At 33.1% G+C, this 27411-nt stretch overlaps 2 protein-coding genes and 1 long non-coding RNA gene across 4 annotated transcripts; 2 read left to right on the top strand and 1 right to left on the bottom strand.

The window, feature by feature from the left end:
• Positions 1 to 730: 730 nt before the first annotated feature.
• LOC113728861 (uncharacterized) lies at positions 731 to 1255 on the top strand. Its single transcript, XM_027253222.1, has one exon. It carries the CDS (start codon positions 731 to 733, stop codon positions 1253 to 1255), a length of 525 nt encoding a protein of 174 aa, XP_027109023.1.
• Positions 1256 to 8176: 6921 nt separating this feature from the next.
• On the top strand, positions 8177 to 10270 carry LOC113728860 (cytochrome P450 76T24-like). 2 transcript variants are annotated; one of them, XM_072081438.1, is made up of 3 exons: positions 8177 to 8667; positions 8911 to 9108; positions 9451 to 10270. In XM_072081438.1, the coding sequence occupies exons 1-3, from the start codon at positions 8224 to 8226 to the stop codon at positions 10072 to 10074; spliced, it is 1266 nt and encodes a 421-aa protein (XP_071937539.1). In that variant the 5' UTR covers positions 8177 to 8223; the 3' UTR covers positions 10075 to 10270. The 2 variants fall into 2 exon arrangements, with proteins under 2 accessions (XP_071937539.1, XP_027109021.1); XM_027253220.2 differs by having other exon boundaries at positions 8177 to 9108.
• Positions 10271 to 20809: 10539 nt separating this feature from the next.
• LOC140037253 (uncharacterized) lies at positions 20810 to 25589 on the bottom strand. Its single transcript, XR_011841172.1, has 2 exons — positions 25522 to 25589; positions 20810 to 21070 (listed from the first exon to the last, which is right to left on the bottom strand). It is a non-coding gene; the product is annotated as an uncharacterized lncRNA (long non-coding RNA).
• Positions 25590 to 27411: the final 1822 nt, after the last annotated feature.

The raw sequence follows: 27411 nt of genomic DNA, 5'->3' as shown, positions 1-27411 counted from the left end.
GGAGAGTGGGGGAATTTAATGGAAGAATGGTGGGTTGCTTCCTCGGGCCTGAAGATTTGCTAATAAATTAATTTCATCCATGTTCTCCGGAAAAAAAAAAAGAATTATTAGAACACTGGCAAGCTAGCAATTATTGACATCATAGGATTCTTTGAGATATGTTCTGTTACCGTGTTGGCAAACAAAAGAAAAAAAAAAAAAGAGATTCTATGAGATATGAGATTTGAACTTGAGATACGAGATATGAGATATGAGATATGAGATATGAGATTCTATGAGAAAAAAAAGTCCATTTGGATTTGGCTGTTTTTAAGGGTGTTTTTAAAATATTTTATTATAAGCAATATAGGAGAATAACTTTTACTATATATGAGGTTATTTTTAGGTTATTTTTGTGTTTTTGGTGTTTTTTGAGGTTGTTTTTTATGTTTTTGGTGTTTTTAAAGTTGTTTTTTGTGTTTTTGAGATTTTTTTTGTGTTTTTGACATTTTTAAAGTTATTTTTGGTGTTTTTTAGATTGTTTTTGTTTGTATATAACAACAATATTATATATGAAAAATTTGTTTTTCAAAAAATGGCCAATCCAAACAGAGCAAAATCAAGAACATGGAATATGAGAAAATCACGTGGTTCTTGATTTGGGTATTGAGTCAAACTTCAACGACAAGATAAGCAAACAATAACCACCCAAGGGAACCACCCAAGGAAGGAGTGATAAGGATAAATACGGATGCGGCACTCTCAGCAGAAATGGGAACCACCCAAGGAAGGAGTGATAAGGATAAATACGGATGCGGCACTCTCAGCTACGATGATCCGGACAAGATTGGGGATCATTGCGCGAAATTGGCATAGAGAGATTGTGAAAGCTAAAGGCATCGTGGCGAGGAGGAGAGGAGAACCACCAATAGAGGAAGCATTGGCAATAAGGAGCGCGTTGGAAATGGCCACAATTGCAGGGTGGACTACAATAGAGGTCCAATCTGATTGCAAATTTGTAGTGAGCCTAATCAACTCAAGCAATGTACAGGATTGTATGATACAAACGGTCCTGGAAGACATTGAAGACTTGAAGAAGAACTTTGAATGCTGTTTGTTTTTGTTTAGTCCAAGGACTGCTAATAGGTGTAGCCATGCTTTGGCTCAATTTGCAGTTAAGTCAGTTAGGATAATTGAATGGGAGGGAACATTCCCATCTTGGTTATCAGAAATAGCTAGGAAGGATATGGGGGTAGTTACCCTGTTTTGTAATTAACTCTCATAATATCAAGTGTTAATATTTATAAAATTGGTATCGTTTGTCAAAAAAAAAAAATAGGAGTAGAGAAGAAGAAAAAAGAAATCTAAACATAAGAAAGAAAAGAAGGAGAACAAAACAGAAAAAATAACAAAAAGGACAATTTTCCTACAATGAAGGCATTATTGTCTTTTTTCTACCCCATAAATTTGACTTTTAATTATCAATGTTAATTTGTAAGTTCATAAATACAAGGGATGATTTATTACTAACCCATAATTAAAGGAGATATTTTGCATTTAAGCCAATAATTTTTTTTTATGATTGATTAAGTCAATAAAAAATTAGTCCATACAAGCATGCAAATTACTCATGTATTTTAAGTTACTTTATACTAACACAGAATAAGTGTCAGGGGGTAAAGGGCAACCTTGGAAGGTGAAAAATGTTTCAACTAGGCCTACTATTCTTGAACTCATCTCTAAGTATTAAGTTGATATTAATTTTCTAAGTTTCATTTGCTTTAATTTGTGATAAGTGAATATTTAACGTACATTTTGTATGAATTTGGCATTAATTTTTGGTATGTTCTGAGAAGATTAAGCCATATTTGAACTCTTTTGGTGATAATTGCTTAAATATTGATTAAGGTTTCAAAAAATTGATAAATGAGTGAATTAATGCGTTAATCTTGTGAATTTGTGAAGGTAATTGATGTATGAAATTCATGCACAAGTTCAAAGAAATGTAAGGGTCATCCAGAGGACAAAGTACACAAGAAATTAGGAGCAAAAATGTAGAAAAAAGAGAAGAAGTGAAAAACTGGAAATTGGTCAACACGGATCCGAGCTCGGATCCGTGTGCACAAGATGGATCCGAACCCTCGTCTGTACTTCTGGCGGAGAGCATCCGAGGTCAGGACGATCCGACCTCGGATCCATTACGAAATCCCTCGGATCCTGAAGATCCGAGCTCGGATCCATTTTCACTCCTCGGATCCGAGGCTCGGATCTGTCTCTCTCCTCAGCAAGTGCAACAGCCGTTTTTCTTTACCTTTTTCACAACTTTCCAGCTATTTTGAGGGACAGAAATCGGTGGCACATGCTTCTGCAACAAAAGAAAAGACCAAATGAGTATGGACAAAAGGAAATATCATATCTTTGACTTCTTTTTACAAAATCTGAGTGGAGGAAATTATGAAGTGAGAGGAATGGAATTTCTTCCACCTTTTATGCAGAAACACAGAGGAGAAGCAGGGGATGACCATACGTAGCTAGTTTTTCATTTTGTAACAAGTTTCTCTCTAGTTAGGAGTCTTGGAGAAGCATTTTGTCTTTGGAGTTTTTCACTTGTAATCAGATTGTGCAAGAGCATAGCAGGAATTAGAGAGCTTCACCTTCAGTTGGCTAAGCTTTCTTTCATCTTTCTTATACTTGTACTGTATGATGTTTTGCAGCAATAAACTTGTGATTCTGATTGTTGAATCATAAATGAGTAGCTAACTTTCTTCATCTAGGGAGTAGATGAAACTTATGGCTAAATAGTATAAATTGAATGTGATTTACACTTGTTATATCTTGTATTAACTTGTCTACTTGTGTAGCTGTGATTACTTGCTATTGATTGATCACCAATAGTTTGGTTATAGTTGTTATTGCTCAATGAGAATTGGTAATAACAATGGAAACACATGAGTAGAGCTTGAGTTGTATGTTCATGAAAATAGAGATACACGTAGGTGGATTACTTAGCATTTCATGAAATAAAACAGAGTAGTAGTAGTATTTCACCATGAAAATAGGGAAATCTATATTGCTTTAGGCCATTTCATCATGAAAATGAGTCTTGGAAACTTTGGAAATGAATCTGTGGTTAAGCAAGAATAATAGCAAGAAGTAAATCCATTCATTTGTATTGTTTATGCCATAAGTGGAATCTACATCCCTAGAATCTTCCTTAAGTGAAATTTCTCTATTTGCATTCAGCATTTGTTAAACTAGATTTGTATATCAGATTTGTAGATTACAGCATTAGATTTTCTCTGCTCAAATTAATTGTTAGTCTAAATAATAGAGAAAATAAGGGCTTAGTAATTGTTTGAATTGCTCCTCGTGGGATCGACCCGATATACATCTTGTACTACAATTGCGACCTGTATACTTGCAGTCCAACGGGTGTAAAATCGGAATTAAACTTGCATTGATACAAAATATCCCGTCAATTTGCTTTTATTAAATTCATCAACACAAAATTAAGAAATGAAAAGATCAAAATTACTAATTCAAAAGAGGGAAGAGAAAATCCAAGAGAATAGTAAGAAAATATTTGCATTTATAGTTATTTCAGTATGCTCCAAATATTGTGGGTTTCTCCCCTAATTGTCAATTGTCTTCTTTACATCCTTCTAATATCAAATTGTGGTAATTACTTAAAAATTCAATTAGACAACATTAAAAATGATGTTTTACCTTGGTCAAAGAAATCAACTCTTCAGCATAGTGATTTCCTCTCCAAACATGTTCCCCATGGAAATGTCCATTAGTGCAGAGAAAAATATACCTATGTACAACTTGGGTTTTGCTTTCTTCCCGCCATTGTTATTACACTTGATTAGCTTAAACACTCGCACCTTTAGTTCTAAAGTACAGATTGCACATTCAACAATAGATTTGATCGTCAAAATAAATATTACTGCCAAGATGCAGTATCATCTAAATTAATTTGTTCCACCTTCCAAAGAATTCAAAATTGAGAAAGGACCATGTTCTTGGCAATTATGTGCATTTTGTACACGGCGTAACTTTGTTTGCACATGATGTAACTTACTTTCAACAACGTGTAACTTTAGAACAAAATTTTGTAGGTTCCACACATGTTGTTAAAATCAAGATACAAGATGAAATCTGAACCGTATAATTCTTTTTTGCCAAATCTTGGCCGTGAACTGTCCAGGGACGATCCTTCTAATGACCGTCCCTGCCCCGTATCCATTGAGAAACTACTATTATAATAGATTTGACGGCACTTGTAAGGATCAACCATTATCTATTGGTTATCTCTAATGTACTAACATTATCTGCAGGTGTCAGCTAAATGAATTTGCTTCAAACTGAATAATTGGTGAAGTTGCAGCTTTCTTCAACATGTACAGGGCGGACTAGCTGATGTTATGGATTGTAAAGAGATAACACGTTAATGAAATATTTCCAAACTTCTCTTGCCAAAACAAACTTCAATAACTCAGGAAAATAATTACTCAATTTTCAAGTTCATTAGTCTGCCAATATTTGACTCTATTCTTTAGTCGGTCAATTTTCAATTAAAGCCCCAAATTTGATTCTATTCTCCACCACTACATAATATTTTATCTATCGAAAGCAAGCAACTAAGCCCTCAAATTATTTATCAAAAACAAAAAGGTCGATTAGCTTCCAACAATTTTAATTCTACACTTTCAAAAGCTCAATTTTTCAAAAGCCCAATTTAGTAAATAATTTACTTCTACATGTTCTACATTTTTTTTTTAATTCTATTCAGCTGCGATGATAATCCCGATCACATTGTTTAAGAGGATAAAAATAAGAGAAGACGATGGCATTTGTTAAATTATTTACTATTGATTGCAGAATATCTACAAAATAAATAAATCAAGTTGTCACCATTAGAGAATCAACAACAAATCTAGTTTTTATCTCTTAAAACCTAAAATAGTTGCTTTCACTTTTTTTCTTTTATTTCTTCTTCAATTACGCCACTACTCCATCCCCCCTTATCTAACATTTTCCCCCCAACTTATATTATTTTTGCAACAACTAAATTTAATATCCCCAACTATCTTGTAATTAATTTTTTTGGCTCTTCCATTTCTGCATTCTTTATAGCATCTTGTACGACAGTAAATGAATGATTAAAATCAAGCAAACATTAGACAGGAATATGATTAACAAGCTCCAAAGAAATCTATACCTACTAATATCTTTGTCTTGACGCCAAAACCCAAATGACATTACTTTCTTATCAACTGACCTTCTAAACTCTACTTAACCTGCACAATTTTACATAAATAATTAATTTCCTTACTGCCATTATCATATTCAATTATCATCCTCATGATATTGCGCATCCAAAAATAAAAAATAGAAAATAAATATAAACTGCTGAAAGTAAACTGTATTTGGTAAATGGAAAGTTGTAATAATAATTCATAAGCTTCTAGGACGTTTCTTGTTAAGTATAGTTTGATGGAAATTAAAGCTTAAAACCATCAGTTAATAAGTAACTGTCTCTAATTTCCCCTTTTCAGCAAAATTCCTTTCAATTTTCATTAGTTTAAAACATGCCAATTATCAGCTTGCTTACTTTTTATGCCAACCATCCCTCTCTTCTTAGAATTTCAAAATGAGAAAACACAACTTTCTCTAGTCTTCTCCTCTTCTCACTCCAAATTACAACCCCCAAAACCAGGCCCAAGACTTCTTTCTAGTTCAAGAAAGTATTGATTACCTGAACGCTTGCTAGAATGTTTATGTTAATTGAACAAATAAGCTAATGTTCTTTTTGGCTATTGTTTCTTCCAAGTTCTGTCATGCTGATTTTTGGAGTTATTTTATGCAATTTTATAATACTGATTAATTCTTGAATCAGAAGAAAATATGCTTGAACGCGGATTGATGATGATTTTATATTGTTCATGAGTAGATTCCCAATCATTGAAGTTAAGGAAAATACACCAAAAGAAAAGAAAAGAAAAAGCTTAGTGCTTTGCTGGATCATGCATCCAGCGACCATTTACTTCACTAGCAATTTAAAAAGCTAATAGTTCTCGGTTTCCACATTTTTTTGGGTTAATTCATTTTGCACCCTTCACCTATATTCAATGAGATATGTTCTGTTACCGTGTTGGCAAACAAAAGAAAAAAAAAGAAAAGAGATTCTATGAGATATGAGATTTGAACTCTTAAAAATATTTTGCAAGAACATGGAATATGAGAAAATCACGCAGTTCTTGATTTGGGTATTGTGTCAAACTTCAACGACAAGATAAGCAAACAATAACATGCTATCATTGGGTATCAAATATCATCCTTGTTTTTGCCAAGAACAATTTATTAAAACACAAAACTATCAACTACTGATATTATGATATCTAAAGAGATACCCTTGAAACTATTTTGCAAGAAGAAAGAAAGAGAGAAGATGATGGGGTTCTGATTCAGTCTTAAATTAAACTTCCACGAAAAGTAAGCAAATAAACAAATAAATCGATTGAGATCACCAATGCTTGTTGACTCACGTGAAACGAACCACTTGCTCCCAAAAAATTGTACCAAAACAAGGGTAAATTACATATAATCTCCTATGATTTTATCTATTGTTACATAATCCCTTAACATTTCAAAATAATCACTTCACTCCTCTATAATTTTATGTAAAGTGAAAATTTTGACAAAAAATAATCTATGTAACGTCATTAGTTGAAATATCAATAGTGCCCTTATTTAAATGATAAATCAATCGGTAGTATAACCACCTTGTAGAAAAATATGAAGAGATTACGTGAATAAATGCAAAAATCACAAGAAGATAAAATGAATACTTATACAAATCATAAGGAAGTTATATGAATATAAAATTTTATCATATGAGCTTTTAAAATACGTTTGGTATAAACACCATAATCAATTGTGCATTCTGCTCATTTTTTACTTTACATAAAACAGCAAGAGGGATATGTAGCTATTTTAAAACTATAGGGGGATCATCTGGCATTATATAAAATTATAGGGGTAATAAGTAATTTACCAAAAAAGGGGATAGAGATCAATTTGCCACCTTCCGAGTTCCAACGTAAGTTGTTGGACTTGAATTTAATTGGAGAGTACGGTGTAAGCAATGAACGTTTTATTTGTTTAATTTGATGCTCACGTTCATCCATAAATGCGTATACGCTAAAGTGTTACTATATTCAAACTACTACAAGTTACACTTCAACAGCGGAACAAGTAAACACAGATGCAATTCGATTGCGATCAGTTTGTCATCATCGAGTTCCCCTCAAGTTGACTTCCATCTAGTTTAAATCGGTTGATGTAATTCTTACCATTTTTAGGGTAAACTTGTATATACAATTTGAGTGTAATTTTGAATTTTTCAATTCATACTACTAGATTAGTCTATCCAGAATTATCTCAAAAGCATACAAATTTACACCAAATGTAGTTGAATTATACAAAATGAATTGAATTGGATGGAAGTCAACAGATGAGGATAGAATCCGTTTGTAAGTTGCCAGAGGGACAATTCGTCAATTTGGTGTAATACTATTCATCCCGAAACAGGTGCACCAGCAAAACTTTTGCAAGTATAATAACTTTCTTGTTGGGCTTGTAATTGGATGGACAACTATTCTTGTGATAACAAAAATGTATGTTTGGATTGCAATTTTTTGGAGTTTTTGTAGAAAATATACTGTAGCGGTTTGATATATGTGAGGTAAAAAAGTTATTAAAAAATGTGTTCACGAAAAATATAGAAATTTTTTGGGTGAAAAATCTCTTTCCAAACAAGGTTGGATCTGAAACTTTCCTCATTTGCTGTATTTGGCTTACTGCACTAATGATTTGATATATATAAGGTAAAAAAATTATTAAAAAATATGTTAACAAAAAAAGTAAAATTTTTTTTTTATGAAAAATCCTTTTTCAAACAAGGCTGGATTCAAAACTTTCCTCATTTGTCGTGCTTGGCTCACTGCACTAGCACATGGGCAAATATTTTTTTTTTTGGGGGTTCTAAAGAATATCTTGAGTCCTTCAAAAAAAAAAAAAAAGAATATCTTAAGGTCTTCTTTACCGAAAGAATCTATATTAAAAGTTTGGTACGTACAATCTTGTATATATAGGGATTGAATATGTTGCATTGTACGTCGAATATCCCACTTCCTTTCCTAGTATAGCTAAAGAAGAAATAGAGAGGAAATATCAATAATGCCTACTATCCTCTGCTTTTGGCTGATAGCAATCGCAGTTTTTCTGGTTTGCGGCCGGGGTCACAAACCAAGAAAGCTTCCTCCGGGGCCTTCTCCATTACCAATCCTCGGTAATCTCTTCCAGCTTGGTAGAGAGAAACTGTACCACAAAGCAGTAACAAAACTCTCTAAAGTTTATGGACCTTTGATGTCAGTGAAGCTGGGAAACCAAATGATAGTTGTTGTGTCATCGCCAAATCTTGTCCGTGAAATATGTCAAAAATATGATCATACTTTCTATAGAAGACTCGATTTAGATGCGTCCCGAGCACTCGACCACCATAAGTTCTCCATTGCGTGGATACCAACAGGCAAAAAATGGAATGATATTCGCAGACTGTTCAAAGAACAAATTTTCTCCTCAGAGCGACTCAATGCAAGCCAAGGGATACGTCAAGAAAAGGTGAAACAACTTTGTGATTACGCGCATGAACATAGCATTAGTGGGCAACCATTGAACGTATGTGCTGCTGCCTTCACAACATCTCTCAATTTCCTCTCCAACACTTTATTTTCCATTGATTTTGCTCATTATGACTCTAATTCATGCAAAAATCTCGAAGAAATCATATGTGGTTTGACGAATACTATGGGTAGACCAAATTTGGCGGACTTCTTTCCGGGACTCAAATTCTTTGATCCCCAGGGTATTAGGCACGAGACTGAGGTTTATTTTGTGAAACTGCTTGAAGCTTTTGAAGATATCATTACTCAAAGATTACAAGCAAGAGGCGCATCCCCCACTTCTGGTTCGGGGAAAAGTGACCTGTTAGAAGTTTTCCTTGATCTCTGTCAGCATCGTGAAGCAGGGTGGAGTTACAACGACGTGAAACATTTCCTTTTGGTCAGTATCTGCACTTAAATTTTCAGCAACATTAGGGTTTTGAATTCTTACAAGTATACATAATTTATCTTTCCAGTAAACTAATGATTTTGATACTCCCAAAAATATTCTAGGCAATCAACTATGACTTTTGCTATAATCAAAATGACTGAAACAGCCATTTTTATGTTACAAGATTGATCTTCTATATACAAGTTCTTTTGCTTAGTCCCAAAGAACTGACAACGGAAAGTTGACATGAAAAAGAATGTCCATATTCCACCAAAATGTTCATATTAAATTCAAAAGGGTAGTAGGAAGCAGAAAATAAAATGTTGATTGATAGTTCGATCTTTGCTTTAGGATTTGTTTCTTGGAGCAACAGATACAACTTCATCCACTGTGGAATGGGCAATGGTAGAATTACTAAGAAGCCCTGACAAAAAGGAAAAAGCTAGAGCAGAAATCAGGGAAGTCATTGGGCAAGGCAGATCTGTTAAAGAATCAGACATCTCAAGACTCCCTTACTTGCAGGCAGTTGTTAAAGAGACTCTACGGTTGCACCCTCCTGCCCCCATAGTACCTCGCAAAGCTGATACAGATATTGAAGTTGACAGCTACATCTTGCCAAAAGATTCTCTAATAGTGTTCAACCTTTGGGGCATGGGTAGGGATTCAAACCTGTGGCTTAATCCTGATTCCTTTGTGCCCGAACGATTCCTGAACTCCGAAAGTGATGATAAAGGCCAGCATTTTAAGCTCACTCCTTTTGGTACGGGAAGGAGAATTTGTGTTGGATACGCGCTGGCTCAGCGAATGCTGCATCTTATGCTGGCTTCTCTTCTTCATAACTTTGATTGGAAGCTTGAAGATGGAATTAAACCAGAAGATGTGGACATGAGCGAAAGGCCTGGATTGACAGTGCAGAAGGCAGTGCCTCTCATGGCTATTCCAATAAGAACATCAATTTGGAAAAGTCTGAAGTAACGATCGTTATGGTAGCGAAACTGTTTTTACCTGATATAGCAGGTAAAAACACTTTTAGCGACCATTTGATTACCTGTTGTACTGGTCATCTAAATAAAATAGTACCTAAAAATATGGTTAGTAAGTTTTACATTAAAAATAGTAAGTTAACTCAATAAATTAGTAACTTTTATGTCTCAAAAAGTAAATTTGAATAAATATGGAACTTACTTTTTTTTTGAAGTAACTTGCTACTCTATATCCGAAACTTACTTTTTGGAGAGTAAGTTTAGTTCAAGTAATAGTAAGTTTTTATAGATTAATAGTAAATATTGTTGATAGAATAGTAAATTTGGTTAATCATCAAAACTTACTAGTTTGTGGCATAAATTTACTATTTTACTTAAAGAAACTTATATGAAACAAGTATTAGGAAGTTTATTTGAAATAATGCTAAGATTTTTTTATTAATAATTGAAGCTTAGTATTATATTTAGTAATTACTCGCAATGTAAATATATGATACACAATTGTACGTATCATTTATAAATCTTATATGTTTGAAGCATTTTAAATATGCTATGAATTTTTTTTTATTTTTTGCATATGACCTTATAAAATATGTAAGAATAATTTGTCATATTTTAAATTTTTAATTATGGGAAAATAAACAACTAAGTTCCCAAAATATTTCACTTTTATTGTTTAAAAAATCTCAACTTGTTGGTTAAATTCAAAATAATTCTAGTGTCAAAAATATTTTTTCTCAAATTAACTTTCATGATTAGATGTGAGATACAAATATGGTAAAATATCCCTCATACATATGTCATGGATATTTTAGACTTTTAGTAAAAAAAAATTTTGTTGTTAAAATAACATATATCATAGTGTACTAATTATTTTAGGACCATTTTATAGGTGAACTAAATTTAATATAAATTATACAATAGATTATATATGCATGTGATTTTCATTTATAATTATTGGATCCTATTCTTATGAACAATCTCCCAAGGGAAAAAATCCAAATCATACTGATTTTCTTATATTAATTATTATACTAATTTTGTCATTTTTATTATTTTATTATTTTTCATTTTGTTTAGACTTTTACGCTTATTATTTCTTGTGTCTCAGAGTTAAATTTATTAAAACTTTATCATCTTATTATATTCATAGGTGTTAAATTATAAAAATTTTGATATATAAACAAGTAATATTCTATATATAACTAGGAAGATTTGTTGTTATTGTTATTCAAACTTTCAAACTTTTCAAAATTTAAAAATGATTAAAAGTTTATAATACAACAAAATTTTATTACATATTTTACCAGATTATGTGAAAAGTCAAACTAATTTTCATAGTAATTTAAAATATATAAGTAAATTTTTTAAATTATACCTATAATCATGTATTATACAGGTATATTATGCGTACTTACTAACTAAGGTACTAAGAATTAATCATTAATAAAACATCTTATCGTTATTTCAAATAAATTTCCTAATACTAGTTTGAAATATGTTTTAAAATAAAATAGTACATGTGTCCCATAAATCAGTAAGTTTTGATTATTAATCAATTTACCATGTTATTAATAAGAATTACTATTTATGTATAAAAACTTACTATTACCTAAATTAAACTTACTCGCTAAAAAGTAAGTTTGGGATATAAAGTAGTAATTTATTTATTTAAAAAGTAAGTTTAATATTTATTCCAACTTACCTTTTGAAGTATAAAAGTTACTAATTTATTACTGTTAACTTATTATTTTAGATAGAAAACTTACTTTCTTATTTTTAAGTGTTATCCTATTTAGGTGGATAGGCCTATCAAATAATCAAATGGCTACTAAAAGTAAATAAAAAATAAATAAAAAATGGTCATATAAGTGTTATCCTATTTATGTCTTAAAAAGTAAATTGAAAGAAAAATGAAAGTTACTTTTTAAAAAAAATAAATTAGTACTCTGTATTCGAAACTTACTTTTTGGAGAGTAAGTTTAGTTCAAGTAATAGTAAGTTTTTATAGATTAATAGTAAATCTTGTTGATAGAATAGTAAATTTGGTTAATCATCAAAAGTTACTAGTTTGTGGCATAAATTTACTATTTTACTTAAAGAAACTTATATGAAACAAGTATTAGGAGGTTTATTTAAAATAATGCTAAGATTTTTTTATTAATGATTGAAACTTAATATTATAGTTAGTAATTGTTGGTAACGTAAATGTATAATATATGATTGTATGGATCATTCATAAATGTTATGTGTTTAAGCATTTTAATAAATGTATGTATCATTTATAAATGTTACATGTTCTAATAAATTTATTTTCTAGGTCACAAGTATAAAAGTTAAATTTGTACTAATGCAGCATAATCTTTGAAAACTATAGTAAATTTACCCATATATTAAGTTTCGTGAGTTTCAAACATATTTTGTATCATTTACAATATGGATTTATATGCACATTTTTTTATCAAACTTACTTTTAATTGGCAAATAGTATGTAAATTATTATAAAATGTCATTTTATAATAATCATAATTTTTTATAGGTGAATGGTATATAAACTGCTAAAATTGCCAATTTATAAATGATCAAATCTTACTACTTTATGGCATATATTAGTTTGATCAACTAAAAAAATTATCGTAATTAAGTGTACGTTGGTTGTTGATTTGAAATTTGCACCCCTGTCACTATTTCGTTATTACTACCACAAGTATTTCTAATCAAAGTAAAACAAAGTCAAATATCTTTTCCTTTTGTATGTAGTATTTATATTTATTAAAAAATTAATGAACCATGATTACATTTCATAATTTCTAATGAAATTAGTAACATTTCCTAAATAAATTGGAATAATTTGTAAAATATGTTATTTTTTTTACCAATATAATTAGGGGTGGCAATCGTGTCCAAATCAGATTGGCGGGTCGGGTTGAGACCCAGGTATAATAGAAAACTCGCATACCCGAACCTAACCTGCCAACCCGAAACGGGTCAGGATATCTGACCCGAATATGAAAATTTCAGGTTGTCGGGTTGACGGGACGATCCGAATGACCCAAAACTTAATTTTAATTTATTAATTCACCACTGTAATTTCTAATTCGCACAAGACTAATTACATAATCAAGTAATAAAAATTTAAATAAATAATCCCAAACCAAATCTAAAATAAATTAAAAACAGCATAAAAGTGTTTTATTCCAAACCAAATATAAAATAAATTAAAGCAGTATAAAAGTAAAAAAATACTATAATACATTATTTGTCCAAATATAATAATTTCAACTTCAAATAAGTTAAATAAATTCATTTAGGATTAAGTGATTAATGCATTTGGAACAAAAGAATAACTTAGTTTAGTTTGATAAAATAATTTTTAATTCATAAACAGGGTATCGGGTCGTATCGGATCACCCACGGTTTGACCCGAATTTGACCCGTTGTCTTTTCGGGTTCGTCGGATTCGATTCGATTCTGATCCGAACCCGCGAAACCTCAATCTGAATCCATTAATTTCGTGTTAGGTTCATATCGTGTTTTTAGGTCGTATCGGAAATTACCACCCCTAAATATAATCAAAAGAAATTTGCACTATTAAAAAGCAAGTGGAAGAAAGGATGATTGCATAAGTATAAATGTGAGCAACTATATACATATCACACCATAAGTCTAGGTTTGATTTGTTCAAAACATAGGTAATTTATTCGTTAGTAGATATAAAATGCATATTATTTTTCTACAAATGGAAACTACAATTTCATATATACTAACCATTAACAGAATATGTAGTTTGAACACGATCAATTGAACTCATATTTCGTTTGTTTAGCTATCATTTATTTTGTTACTTAGGTTGAATATTTACATTTGAATGTTCTATTGATATGGGAACTTCAATTATTCTTAATGAACTTCAATTAAGTGTCAATGACAACAATTGCTAAAATATAGGTTTCTTAAAATTTTTTGAAAAATGACAAAAAAAATTACACTTTTTTGTGAACATATCAAATTGTTAATTCAATTCAAATTAATTTTATAATAAAAAATATTATTCCTCAAACTAGTTGCTTAATCCGTATCTATGCCCGTACTAGTGTCGAATGGATAACTAAAATAGGAAATTGCAACAAAAAAATAATTTTTACAGGAAAAGTGCAAATAAGTAGAACTTTTGCTAATTTTAACCCAAAATTAGAAAAAAAAGGATAGGCTTTCTTGTAGTTTTGAATTCAAAAGTGTCGTGGTTGTGATAGAATTCTTTATTAAAATTTGAAACGGTTAAGAATTCAAGAGATAAGAAACAAGGTGACTTTTATTAGCCATTAGTTCCAGTTAGAATAGGAAAGGTCGATGCACTAGTAATGCTTGAATTTCTTTATGCCAAAGAATTCATAGTACCTAAAGCTGGTAACTTTTTTCCAGATTCATTGAAGGTATTTATGAGACCCCCACCATTATTGTTTCCTCAGTTACGATAATGGACAAAAAAAGTTGAAACTAGTTCCCACCAACTAATCCAAAATTCTAATTCCCCCGCTGCTCTCTCCTTGTTTATTAATCAAGCACAAAAATTAGGTTCAATCTATATTTTTTTCCCCTCAGCCTATAACGAAGACAATAAATTGAATAGGAGCTAGCTAGCCAATTAACCACTTTCAGTCTCTGTTTGGTCCATCATCCTAGCTGCTGCCTCATCCGATGTGCTGTTTGACCCTTGCCTCTAGGATGTTGAAAGTACATCAGACGAAAGTCTCCTCCTCCACCACCACCACTAGTACTTGCTTGGGATAAGAATTTGTGAATTATGGATGAGCGGCAAATAAATGATGTAAGTAAATTATGGTGTGAGATTTTATGCTTGTAAGATCTTTTGTATATTTTATTCCCTCTCATAGGCATGTTCTATTATAGGTATTTTTTTATATTCACCATATTTTGTGAATATTTATTGCTAGATTTGCTAAAAGTTATTTCCGTTCTATTTCTTTTGGAAGCAAGGTGAAGCAAACAAACTCCTTTAAAGATAGAATTTTTTTTTTTTTTTTTGTAATGGAACACTGAGGTTAGAATTGTAGCATAATTGATGTCATTCATGGTAATGCACCCCATAATTGCAATAGGAGGTTAATATTGATTGGCTTAGAATATAATATGGTAACGCCCCCCATAAAGAGTTTAATAATTGTTGTCGTATCCGCATGTTTCCTTAATTTGCTGATAATATTATTGTGATTACTTTTCCTTATTCAATTGTAGTATGGAATGTTTTGACAATGGTAATATGATAATATTAATTTATGGATGAAATGTAAACAGAAAGGCAGAAAGACTTAGCACTACTTATAATAAATATATAATCAGCAGCACTTCTCGTGGCCAAGTACCCATAGTTATGGTATCACATGATTAAGTAGATTTTATTTCTGGGTTTTGGGGGAAGTTGGTAAAAATATTGCCATGGACTTTAATAACTGCAGTTTCCACGATAAATTTAAGTTACCTTGCTTAAGTTTTGTTAATAATGATATGGACACAATCTATGTTAAGTTTTGTTAATAGCATGGATTTTAAACGATATATGGACACTTGAAAATGATATAATTCATAAAAACAAAAAAGGAAATCCCATGTTCCAAGATGAAGTACTATATATAATATCAGCTGTGCATCTTTGTTTGCGTTTACTCCTGTGTTGCCTCGGTGACTCAGTGCACCGACCATGGTCTATTATCTAGTCAATGTTAAAATGATTAACCAACTTCTATGTCTGCTCCTTTATATTTTACGCACCCTGCCAGTTTCTTTTGTTTTGAAATAGTCATGAGAAATCCTCTTTTACTACGGAACACACCCATCACTCACATATGTGGAAAAATCCTGTGTTGAATGTGAATACAAGATCGCCCTAACTTTTTCACTTTTCTCATCATTTTTATGTGCGTGTACAACCAAAAAAGTGCCTAAATAGTATAAGTGTTTCAATAATATTTTCTTACATAAAATTATGTATAAGTGCCTCAATAGTATCATCAAACTTTTTATTTCTCGTAGCGTCTATTGTTTAATATGGAACTATGTTGATAATTATTATTGTTTTTTATGTAGGCTAAAGTTCTACGAGTTAAGTGGAACTCACTATCCGCTACAAAGAAATCAATGTACAAAGAGCGTCATCGAAAAACTAAAGTTGAATACATCGCAAACAATAGAGATGACAATGCCAAGGTAATGTAAAGATATAAATTATAAAATTACTTATTATTCTAGAAATTTGTAATACAATCTGCTAAAATATGTTATTAATCTTTCTTTGAAATATGTGGCATTGGTGATGGAATTTAGAGATATCACTTATTACTATGTTTCCATAATATCTTATGTTAGAGATTAATCATAGTTGTGCTATGTATTTTCAGTTAACTATTCCAGCTAGAACATCACTCCGAGGTGTACATGACATCATACAAAATCTAGTTCCGGAACAAAGAACCTTAATCATGGGAATTGGCATGGGAAGCTTACTTGAAATCAAGTGCAAGAACATTCATAATGCTTTATGTGAATGGTTAATAAATAGATTTGATTATAAAAATTGTACACTGAATGTTCATGAAAAGGTCATTCCAATAACTACAAAAGATGTTGAGATAGTCTTGGGTTTAAGTTGTACTGGGGTTGACTTGAGTACAAATCGATTTATAGCAGACGATGTTAAAAAATTGTCAATAGACCTTGGTTTTCAAGAGTCTGGTTTAACGCTTTGCAATTTGAAGGCAAGGTTGATGTCAAGTAATGGTAGTTGTGATGATAATTTTAAAACATGTTTTATTTTGTACATGTTGGGAGCTATCCTATGTCCAACTACCGGACTCAGTGTTAAGCGCGGTTTTCTTCGAGTTGTGCAAGATGTTTCCAATCTTAGCAATATCAATTGGAGTAAAATGATTCTTCAAGAGTTGATCACATCTGTGAAGAAGAAGCGTGAAAAGAATCAGCTTGGGTTGCGTGGCTGTATTTATTTTCTTATGGTGAGCATTTTTCAACTTATCTCATGTGCAATCGTATTACTACATGTTCTTAATGTTATTTTGCATTTTTTCACTTGTGAAGCTCTTTTATTTGGATCGTGTCACTCCGCAAGGATTGATATTTGAACCCTTTGCAAACAAGTCACGTCCTCGTGTTAAATTTTGGAGTGATGAAGATGTAAAACTGAAGGTTTATTCACTTGCTTCGTACTACGGAATTTATGGCCTAGATAAGGTACAAATTAAGTGTATATATACTTAAATAACTTTACATATGTTTGATTATGTAGTTTTCCTGCTAAAATTAATTATAAAATGCTGAATTTATAGTTCCCCATATCCTTATATTTTTTGTTTGTTCATTCTTGTTTTATGTTTTCATGCCTATATTAGCATTTGCTAGAAATGATAATTTCATAAATGAATAAGTTGGTAATGATAATCTGCTTTAATTTAACATGTATAGATTCAAGTTATGGTCGATGACAGCAACACATCTATTCCATCTCCAATGGATTACATAGCAGATATTATGCCCATTTTGGATAAACATTATTCTAAAAAATTTGATAAGGTTGCTGACACATTGGAGAAGATTAACGACAAACTTGATAGTCTTGCAACGGTGGTATATGATTTGTCTACTATGATTGCGATGCAAAATGACTCGCATGTGCAATCTGGTCAATTTAAGAAGGAGACATCATTGCATAATAAGGATGACTTGCAAAATATAGAATATTGCAATGAAAGGCAGACTTGTGCTAGTCACTCTAGCATTAAAAAAAAAAAGGCGATCCTGAGGATGAAGAAATTGATCCGAAAATCCATCGCTCACCTGTTGCACATAAAGAAGAATCGCTTGACACACTATTTGGTCCTAATCATTATAAGGTGCCACCTTTAGGGTTCCCTCCAGATAAATATGGTGTGTTAAAAGACTTTCGAAAAGGAGTGATGCGAATGGTTAGGAAAAATCACAACACCCTTGTTGACTCGCAGATTGTGCAAAGCAATAAAAACCTCCGACTTGATGACTTGTTTGATCATTTGAGGGATTATTCTGATGGCGATAAAAAGGAACTAGTTGATATGGGAGACTCTTCCACTACGTGTGAAGAATAGGAAATAAGAGCAGATTCAAGTTTTGCCTCTCTTATGGAACTAAGTGATGATATAGGTATCAAACATAATGCCAATGATATGGAGAACACAGATTCAAGTCTTAGCAATAACAGAACTAAGAAAAGGAAACTCAATAAACAGTCAGAGTTCAAAAATTATTTGCCGATTGAAGACAAGGTATGCAATATGGTTGTTTCATTTCAAATGATACATTTAACATATTACATCTTTATGATACATATTTGACATAAATTTTACGTTTCATATGGTTCATTAAACAGCTTGCAGGGCAAGAAAGAATGTTAGACGAAGAGTATATATTGCAGCAGTTTTCCAATGATAAAGCGCGAATCCTGGACTACATATTTAATGAAAAATATAATCAGCAGTAATATATTTAAGGATAATAATGGATTTTTCATAACAACTATTCATACATATATCATTGTTATTAATTGTAGACTCAATTAACAATTATTTGCAGCGAACCAATTGTGCATATTGGACAAGAGTTTGCCTCAAGAAGGGATCTGGCATGCTTGAAATCGAGAACCTGGCTTACTGAAAGTGTGAGTTTTGTAATACTTAAAAACCTGATTTTTTAAGGTAGATATACTATCCAACATATGTTGATTGTACGGGGTAAAGGTGAATGGTAATATGCTTGCAGCCAATCAATCTTGTTGCAAACATGCTTCGGATAGACTTTGAAGAGGACCATCACGATCAAACATATAACACATGGTACATGCCAACTTTCTTCACGGTAGGTTGACATATCATTAATGGATTATATTTGTCATTAATTCATATGTTTTTGATAATTTTGTAATTTAACATGTAAAATTGTGCAATGCAAATTACAAAATGCCGAACCTGACCTTACAACTATTTCAATATATTTTGATGCTGATAGATATGGAGGAAACATTGAGATGTGTGAGAAGGTTCGTAAAATAATGTTTAAAATCTTAGCATTTTTTTTGGCGTTTAAACTAATTTTTATTAAGTAATTACACGTTCTTGCAGATATTTGTGCCAATAAATGAAGATAACCCACATTGGTATTGCACACTAGTTGACTTTGTTAAAAAGAAAGTGTACATACTGGATTCGTTGCCTAATTCAACAAAGCAATGAGGTGTTGTGGTTAGGAAATTAGTAAGTATCCTTTTAAGTTGTGTAGCAAATAATGATATGGACATTTTGTGTTACAATTGGGCTTTTATTTTTGGATAATAGGTGCAAGAGCTTGATACTATACTACGACATAAATTTGGGGATAAGTACAAGTTTCAGGCATCGTTATTTGAATTTGGCGAATCTCCTAACATTCCTAAACAACCGAATGGGTAACTTTCATTAATTATGCTATTGTGCAGTGCATTGGAATCTCTTCTTTCTTTATTGTGATGATTGATTTACATGCAGCTATGATTGTGGTGTATATGTTTTTAATTTCGTGAAGTCATCTGAAGTGGAACAAATGAGTTCAATCATGGTACAGTTTTGTAATTTAATATGAGTTTTTTGTGGTGAATAATTTTAAATGTCATTGTAACTGTTATCTTTACTTGCATGGTTAACTCAGTAATTCTATTATGGTGTCATGAATTTTCAGTTTCAATCCGAGACTGAATGTTTTGACATTGCAATGGAATTGGTCCTACACCGTAAGAATGCATGGGGATTTCTTCTACAAGATCATTTGCAGAGAAGATGAGCAATAAAAGCATTCATAGTTGGCAAAAATTCTAAGTTATCTTTGCTATGTTTAGTTGAATAACAAGTACTTTATAAGGCAGAAAAACGTTTCAAGTCTTGTTGTCACTTTATTTTATGGTCCCTTAATCTTGACGTGTACGCAAAGTTGCCATGGACTTCAGTCAAAGAACTACTACTTGGTTGTAAGCTCAAAATGCTCAAAACCCTGTAGCGCTTGGGTGGACTATTGGGAACGAGCCGTGTGAAATTGCTCATCTACAATTTGGATACCTATGCCTGCCAGAATTTCAGCAAGTGCATAGACGGAGCAGTATCTTATTGAGCTGTTTGTTTGAATTAATCCTTATTCATAAGAAAAATAATAAACTTCAAGCTGGGAATCAGAAGATAGAATATTCTCCTAACTTACTAAATGTGATTTATATTTGAAGAGAGAAGCGGTATTCTCCTGAGTGCATATGACAAACATTAATTTGCTGCGAGACTAACACGATTAGTTGTCTATTCGTAGATGAAGTTGGAAGATACTATTTGTTTGGACTTTTGCTAATGGCGCACTGAGGAAATCGCGGCACTTAAATTCACAAAGGCCGATGCTCTCTCATAAAAGTGCCGTTAGCATATATAGGAAAGCACCACACTTTTTTTTTTGGGTCAAAAAGTTACACTCGTTTAGGAGTAAAAACTTCTAATGCTCGCAGAAATAAATAAGCGTACGTGCTCCTACAACAGAATGGATGTTACACCGCCATTAATGTGGTAAGGGCATCCACTTGAACAGGAACACAAAAAGCATCCAAACCATATGCTTGGTTTCAAACTCCAAAACTCATTTCGAAAGCTGCAGAGTTTCGAAAGTTCCTGCTTTATGGAGACAAGCAAAGCACATAAACGCACAGGCACTTGGTTAACAGAGCAAAAAACGAATCGCAGCACTTCATGTCATGCTTATTTCTTAGAATTTCACCTCCTTACAGTGAAATGCAATGCTGGATTTAAAGTTTCGTATGCAACGTGTTCTTCCACCTAAGACCTTAAACATCGGAATTCCAGCCTAATTATAATGAACCTCATTTGCAGCAACTAGATTAATCTGGAAGAAGCAACGGCCTGCAAAGAATCAGAGCATATCATCATCAGGAAAATCAATCATTTGATGCTTACATTGGCTTATGTCGCTATTGCTTGTCCAGGTTCATGCATACAGTTTGAATGTTTAACCACTAACAAAAATAGCAACCTGAGATTTAATATCATTTACCGACCTTTAATAACTGATACTTACGCACCAAAATTAAGCTAGCAGGAGACTAGATATAGATATCTAAGCATGACAAGATTACATGGAGTAGAACTGAATTTAGAGCACAAAGACTTTGGGTTCAAAAAACTGAACCAATCAAAAGGCTAGTAACTTAATTTGAGAACATGATCACCAGTGTCAAGAGCTCTGATATCACAATAAAAGCATTAATTGTTGAATTGAAATTTCTAAATTACAAACCCAAGAGCACTTGGATGCTAACAATATCTGAGGTGACTAAAATGATGGAAACTATGAAAGTATCAGAATTTGATCAAGTGATTTATTTCATTTTAGGTTTTTCTCTGTATCTTGATATCATTTGTGTGCAATACATCAAAATGCCTTTTCAACATAAACAGCAAGTGCTCATAATTGTGTTATTTAGTAAGTAAGCATAACAGTTTTGAAAAGAAAATAACATACTTCAACAATTATGAGCAGAACTCCCATCAACAATGTTTAACTTCCAATTGAAACTTAGAAAAATTGAATGTTCTGAAATGCCAATTCTTGAAATTGAACGCCATTATTCACCAAACTTTTTTCCAAGAAAGCTGAAATTATTCACATTAAAATTAGTAAATACCAGAAATTGCAAGCTAAGGAGATTATGTTCAGATGTACAATCAAAACGCATTAAACTACCTTCGAAGAAACTTAAATCATCCAAAAATTTTTGAGCAAAGACGAACTCAAAAATTTGTACCTTCTCAAGAATAAAATTCCTTAATTGTCTTGGCTGAAATCTGGTTCATTCACTACAAAACCATCACAAGATTTGTATTAAAAAGGCCATAACAACACATAATCATAGCAAATAAGTAACATAAAACTTAGGGGTGAAGAAGGAAAAATGTACCTGAACATTTTCGTCACCTAACAAGCTAGTGTTTCGTACATGACTTTGGATTAATGAAGGATTGCATGCCCACATTAATGCCTATACAAATGCAAATACAGCACAATTATATTTCATGTCTTCACACAAAAATAAAAGCAAGCTATACATTACCTGACCAGGAGGAATGATCTGAAACCAATTACTATCCATTAACCCCTTATTGCATCCACGCTGTGAATCTGATTGCAAATAGCCATAGGATGATCCTATCCGGTTCGAATTTACATTGTCAACATAATTGGGGGCTCCAACATGATCATAATTGTGAGTTTCGTATGCATCTGTGCACACTTTAGTACACTTTCGTCTATCATGTCCAAATGACCTGCAAAAAAGAAAAATTGCCAAGCACAAGCCATAAATATAAAGATTGAATTTATAAAGGAGTATATGAAGTGTACATATATAGCTAACATTTTTGGCCTTCTAACATCAAGCCAATGAGTATATGAAGTGTACATATATAACTATTGTAACCATAGAATAAGTCAAATTTATGAGTAGATGATTACTTGCAATTTTTGCATTGTCGTCGCTTTCGCTTGTGAGTGGAATGTTTTGCCTTTTGTCCCTTTGTAGCAACAACAATTGGATCACGAACATCAAAATCACTCCTCTTTGTGGACCCATCCATCATATTATCCTTTTTTTTAACTTTATGCACTAGAGGCGCATCATTCACCCAAAGATTTTTGAAACGAGATGCTGAATTTATAATGCACTCTCTAGCTTCATCATATCCTTGCTTTGTCTTAACTGCATAAAAACACATCTGATTACTTAATGCACATAAAGCACCAAAACGTGCTGCTTGAATTGCTGAATCTTCAAGTTGAATAGAATATATGTTTTTTTCGCCTGGCTTTGCTTGCTGAGTCCATCTAAACAGAATGCATGATTTAGGAATCTCGTCCATATCCTCATTTTTCATAACTGCAAACGCATGGGAACAAGGAATTCCATCTGACTCAAGTTTCTTACATGAACAAATAATAGTCCGTTCAGCTTTATCCAATTCCACTTGCCAAGAGGAAATTTGATGCAAGTACTCAGTGAATGTATATAACTTTACCTTATCTTGATCAACAACTGAAACGAGGCGGAGTGAGGCTTCAGCAGAAATTTCATCACGAACCTTTAAAAAAATCTTTCTAGTGAAAATGCTTGCAGCATTTCCTTCCAATTCTCTCAAATGAGTAATTAGAACAGGAGATGACTGACCCGTGATACATTCTTCCTTGTGTTCATTCTGTCTCACTTTTGATAAAAATAGCTCAAATCGTTGAGCAAACGGATAAAGTAGCATTTTGAATTGAAGGTACTTGTGCGCCGTAGCATTCAATTGCTCTGATCTTTGGGTTGATTTCAACCAGCAAAAAAGTGTCCTCTCAAAAATGCAGCGGCCCATTTTTCCCTTTTGTTGTATAAATCCACAACCCATTGGTTATCTCTCAAATTGTGTTTCTCAACTAGCAAATGCCACCTTCTCTCAAACTCCTCATGGCTGCAAATCATGTCCATAGCCACACCAAAATCAAGAACGAACCCCTTATTTGTATTGGTAACAACATTTCTTTTTAAATGCCAAGCACATAATCGGTGACGGGCATAAGGAATGACTGCCTTTATTGCATTTCTCATTGCACCATCCCCATCAGTGACAACTGAGATAGGTGCCTTTTTTTCCATGGCCTCCAAAAATGTTTCTAATACCCACTTATATGTGTCCTCGGTCTCATCAGCAATTAATGCACAGCCAAAAATTGTGGTAACAGAGTGATGATTTACACCGGCCAAAATTACTAGTGGCTTCCTATAAGCATTAGTGCGGTATGTGGAGTAAAAAACAAGAACATCACCAAAATATTGGTAATCCAAACGAGATTGAGAATTTGTCCAAAACAGTCGTATCAATCGCTTCTCCACGTCAACAGCATACTTGTAAAAGAAATTCGGCTCACCATTTGCTCGACCATCCAAATATGCCAACACCTGAGAGGCATCACCAACTTCAAGAGCATTCCTATGGAATTGGTCAACAGCATTTCGTAGATCCTTTTCTGTGTATCCCATCTTGTTGTGGCCCCCAGCTTGGTAAGCTTGAAGGTCCACTATTTGAGGAATTCGAATACCAACTCCATGCATCAAAATAACATGCTCCAAGTCTGCTGGGTTGACACTCCTATGTGATCGAAGAAATTGTACAAATTCTTGATTTGCCAATTGGTGATTGTGATCCATATTAAACCGTTTAATTGTAAACTTCTGAATATCCTTGTTCCATTGCACAATTATAGTTGCCAGACAACCAACTCTCGTAAGACGTTTTGCCTTTTTCTTACGGTCTACTAAATTTAACCATTTGCTATTTCTAAAGCCCTCTCTGTTGCATACCCACCGTTTGTATGTCACAATACCTTTCTGATCTTTCTTTTCATCACGTTCTCTTAGACCAAAACCGACCATTTTGCTATGACATAGGTAAAATTCTCTGGCATCTTCAATGGAATCAAATGTTAATAGTTGAATTTCATAAGAAGATAATTTGTCAAGCCGATCAACAATGGTTCTCCAACTTATACCACCACCAAGCTTGGCCGATTTGTTAGATAACTCTACTAGCTCATTTATATGAACTGTCATTTCTTCCATTTTCAACGTGATCCTGGAAGCTATCATGTCAAAGAAGCTATCGTGTTAGTCAAAGAAACTATCATGTCAATGTTTGTGTTGATGTATGTTTTATGAGATTTTTACTTAAATTCTTTGCAGTACATATGAAAATATTACAACTTTGGACACCTACGCAATCTATACTCAAGTTGATCATACCCAAAGATTGGAATCCTACGCAACCCGTACTCAAAGATTGCTGAAAGTAATGTTAAATTGCATAATTGCTTTAGAACGACTAGAATTTAAGAGGGGAAGGAGAAAAATACTATCTAGATTCAAAAATAATTGAGTGAGTATAGTAACAGTCCATTTGGCAATTAGAACTTTTAATTTTCTCACCCGCACAGAGTAGCAATCATAACACACAGATTTCTCTTTGACATTTCACCAAACATCTTATATGCATTCACAAATTAATCACATTTAACTTAAACGCCTAGTCTCAAGTCCTTTCCTAGATGTTTCATATGGCTATTAAGCATATTTCACCGGTAGACAATCAAAACTACAACCATTTCCTAGATGTTTCGGTGGACATTTTCAGCCCCAAAATTGCAATAAAATCTTCAAATTCTCAGCCCTGATTTCGCAAGAAAATCTTGACAAACAAAACAAATGAACTATAAATAAATTACAGCAATATAATCAAACGATTTCAAGAAGACATGATGGTCTAACCTCGTCACTGCTATTTTTCATATGCTCTTTGGTTGGCTACCACCGTCGCTAACCCTTTTATTGTGTCTGCATATGGCCGATCGATGAGAAAGGATAGAGGGAAAGTGTGAACTAAAGATGAAAATATTGAAGTGAGAAAATTTATTCAATTGTAACCAAGAGAAAGTGTGGACCAAAGTGGAAACCTTTGCCTGGGAATTCAATCGTATCATTGGAACTGAGAACTAAGTAAGAAGAAAGCAGATGACTTTAAAGAGATGATACCCGAAAGTGTTTCAGGAACCCAAAACCGTTTTTAGAATTTGGTAACTTTTTTACTTAAATATGAACATTTTTTACAGGTGCCGAACCTGTACAATAATAAATACCTACTCAAGAAAATTACAAATTTTGTATATAGCGATGAGTAGGGTCGAATCCACAGGGAGCAGGTAGGAAATTATTTCCTTCCAAATCAGTAGAACAGAATTGGGGGATTTTCAATGGGAGGCACACAAATAAAATAAAATAAAACAAACAAAATCCAAAACTAACTCACAAAGCACAATTCACTTAAAATAGCAATTAACAAAAGTTCTACCCAAAGGATCAACTGTTCAGGCACGGTCCAATTAAATGCTCATCGATGCAAAGATATTTCACCCATTTATCACTAGGTTGGTTATAGCCATCAATAAGCTCTGACAACCAGCTCTTCCTTACTTTTTCGACAGTCAAGGTACGACCATTGACTGCTTCTCTAACCGGATAACAACCCTAGGTACGACCGTAGGAATTTAATTACCCAATTGCATTAAAGCTAGAAAAACCCAATCCTAACCAATAAACACGCTAAGAGGGTTTATTTAAATTAGATCTTGCATTTCCCCATCATAAAACCAATTATGGTGGTTGCCACGAGGTGTTAACTAAATGAACAATTACGGATTCTATTTAATTAACGTGGCAGTAGGCTATTAAATTAAATCAAATACCCGGCCGTTGATATTCAATTAATCAAATACCCATGAACAATTAATTCAGGAAACGCACGAATAGCAATTAATTGGAGGAAATAATGAAGATTCGGTTAGATCTCACAGATATTATGGACCGCGCCTTCGCGTCAACCTTTGGGTAGAGGAGGAAATTAGCCGCTCCTCATCGTTTCAATCCCGCGTGATTTAATTGAATTCATTCAATTATTTGCCAAGGAATTGGGAAAGGGAAATTAACTGCAATAACAACCGAAAAGGCCCTGCCTTCGTCCCTGCTTCGGAGTCCCAATTACAAAGCCAAAGCTACGAATGAATTGTCCAGCGGAAGAGTTGAAAGTCAGAAGAGGAAAGCGACGTCTAGCGCCTGGGAAAGAGAAAACTAAAGCTACTGTTTTATTCAATGTCAATCTAACTATCTAATTTGCTGCCGAAGAAAAAACCAAAAAGAAACGACGGAAAGCGTCTGACAAAAAGTAGAAAAAGAAGAACTAAAAACTCCCGTCTTGATGATTTGTGAATCCTCCTTTATAGCCGCCGCCCACAATAAGTCAAAAGAAGAGATGTCTGGAGCAATTCAAAAAGCTATCCCCTTTGGAGTTTTGATCCCCCGCTTCGGGTTCACGTGGACCACGGTCCGTCTTTCGGTTTCGTCCACCTTCCAAGGCGTGGCCATGCTTTGGAACGGGAAGTCTTCTGGAAATTCACCCCGCGAGATCATTTTTCATGCGTACCACCTACAATGCACACACATATCAAATATGAGTGAAATTCCCTTTCTTAGCACCATGAATAGCCAAAATTAGGACAGAATGACAATGCAAAACGTGCCAAATAACGACTCTATCAAATCCCCCCACACCTAGACAATGCTTGCCCTCAAGCATTTCGGAGCTCAGAAGTACAACCAAGAGAG

Source organism: Coffea arabica, chromosome 2e (assembly GCF_036785885.1).
Source record: "Coffea arabica cultivar ET-39 chromosome 2e, Coffea Arabica ET-39 HiFi, whole genome shotgun sequence".
NCBI classification, from domain to species: Eukaryota; Viridiplantae; Streptophyta; class Magnoliopsida; order Gentianales; family Rubiaceae; genus Coffea; species Coffea arabica.
The sequence above is the reverse complement of the archived record's forward strand: the minus strand, read 5'-3'. Positions and strand labels throughout refer to the sequence as shown.

Bases quoted from the DNA above. Each gene is read 5' to 3' on its own strand.
- LOC113728861 (XM_027253222.1), top strand. From the start codon at position 731: ATGCGGCACTCTCAGCAGAAATGGGAACCACCCAAGGAAGGAGTGATA.
- LOC113728860 (XM_027253220.2), top strand. From the start codon at position 8,224: ATGCCTACTATCCTCTGCTTTTGGCTGATAGCAATCGCAGTTTTTCTG. The intron at 9,109-9,450 runs GTCAGTATCTGC...TCTTTGCTTTAG, and splicing joins ACGTGAAACATTTCCTTTTG to GATTTGTTTCTTGGAGCAAC.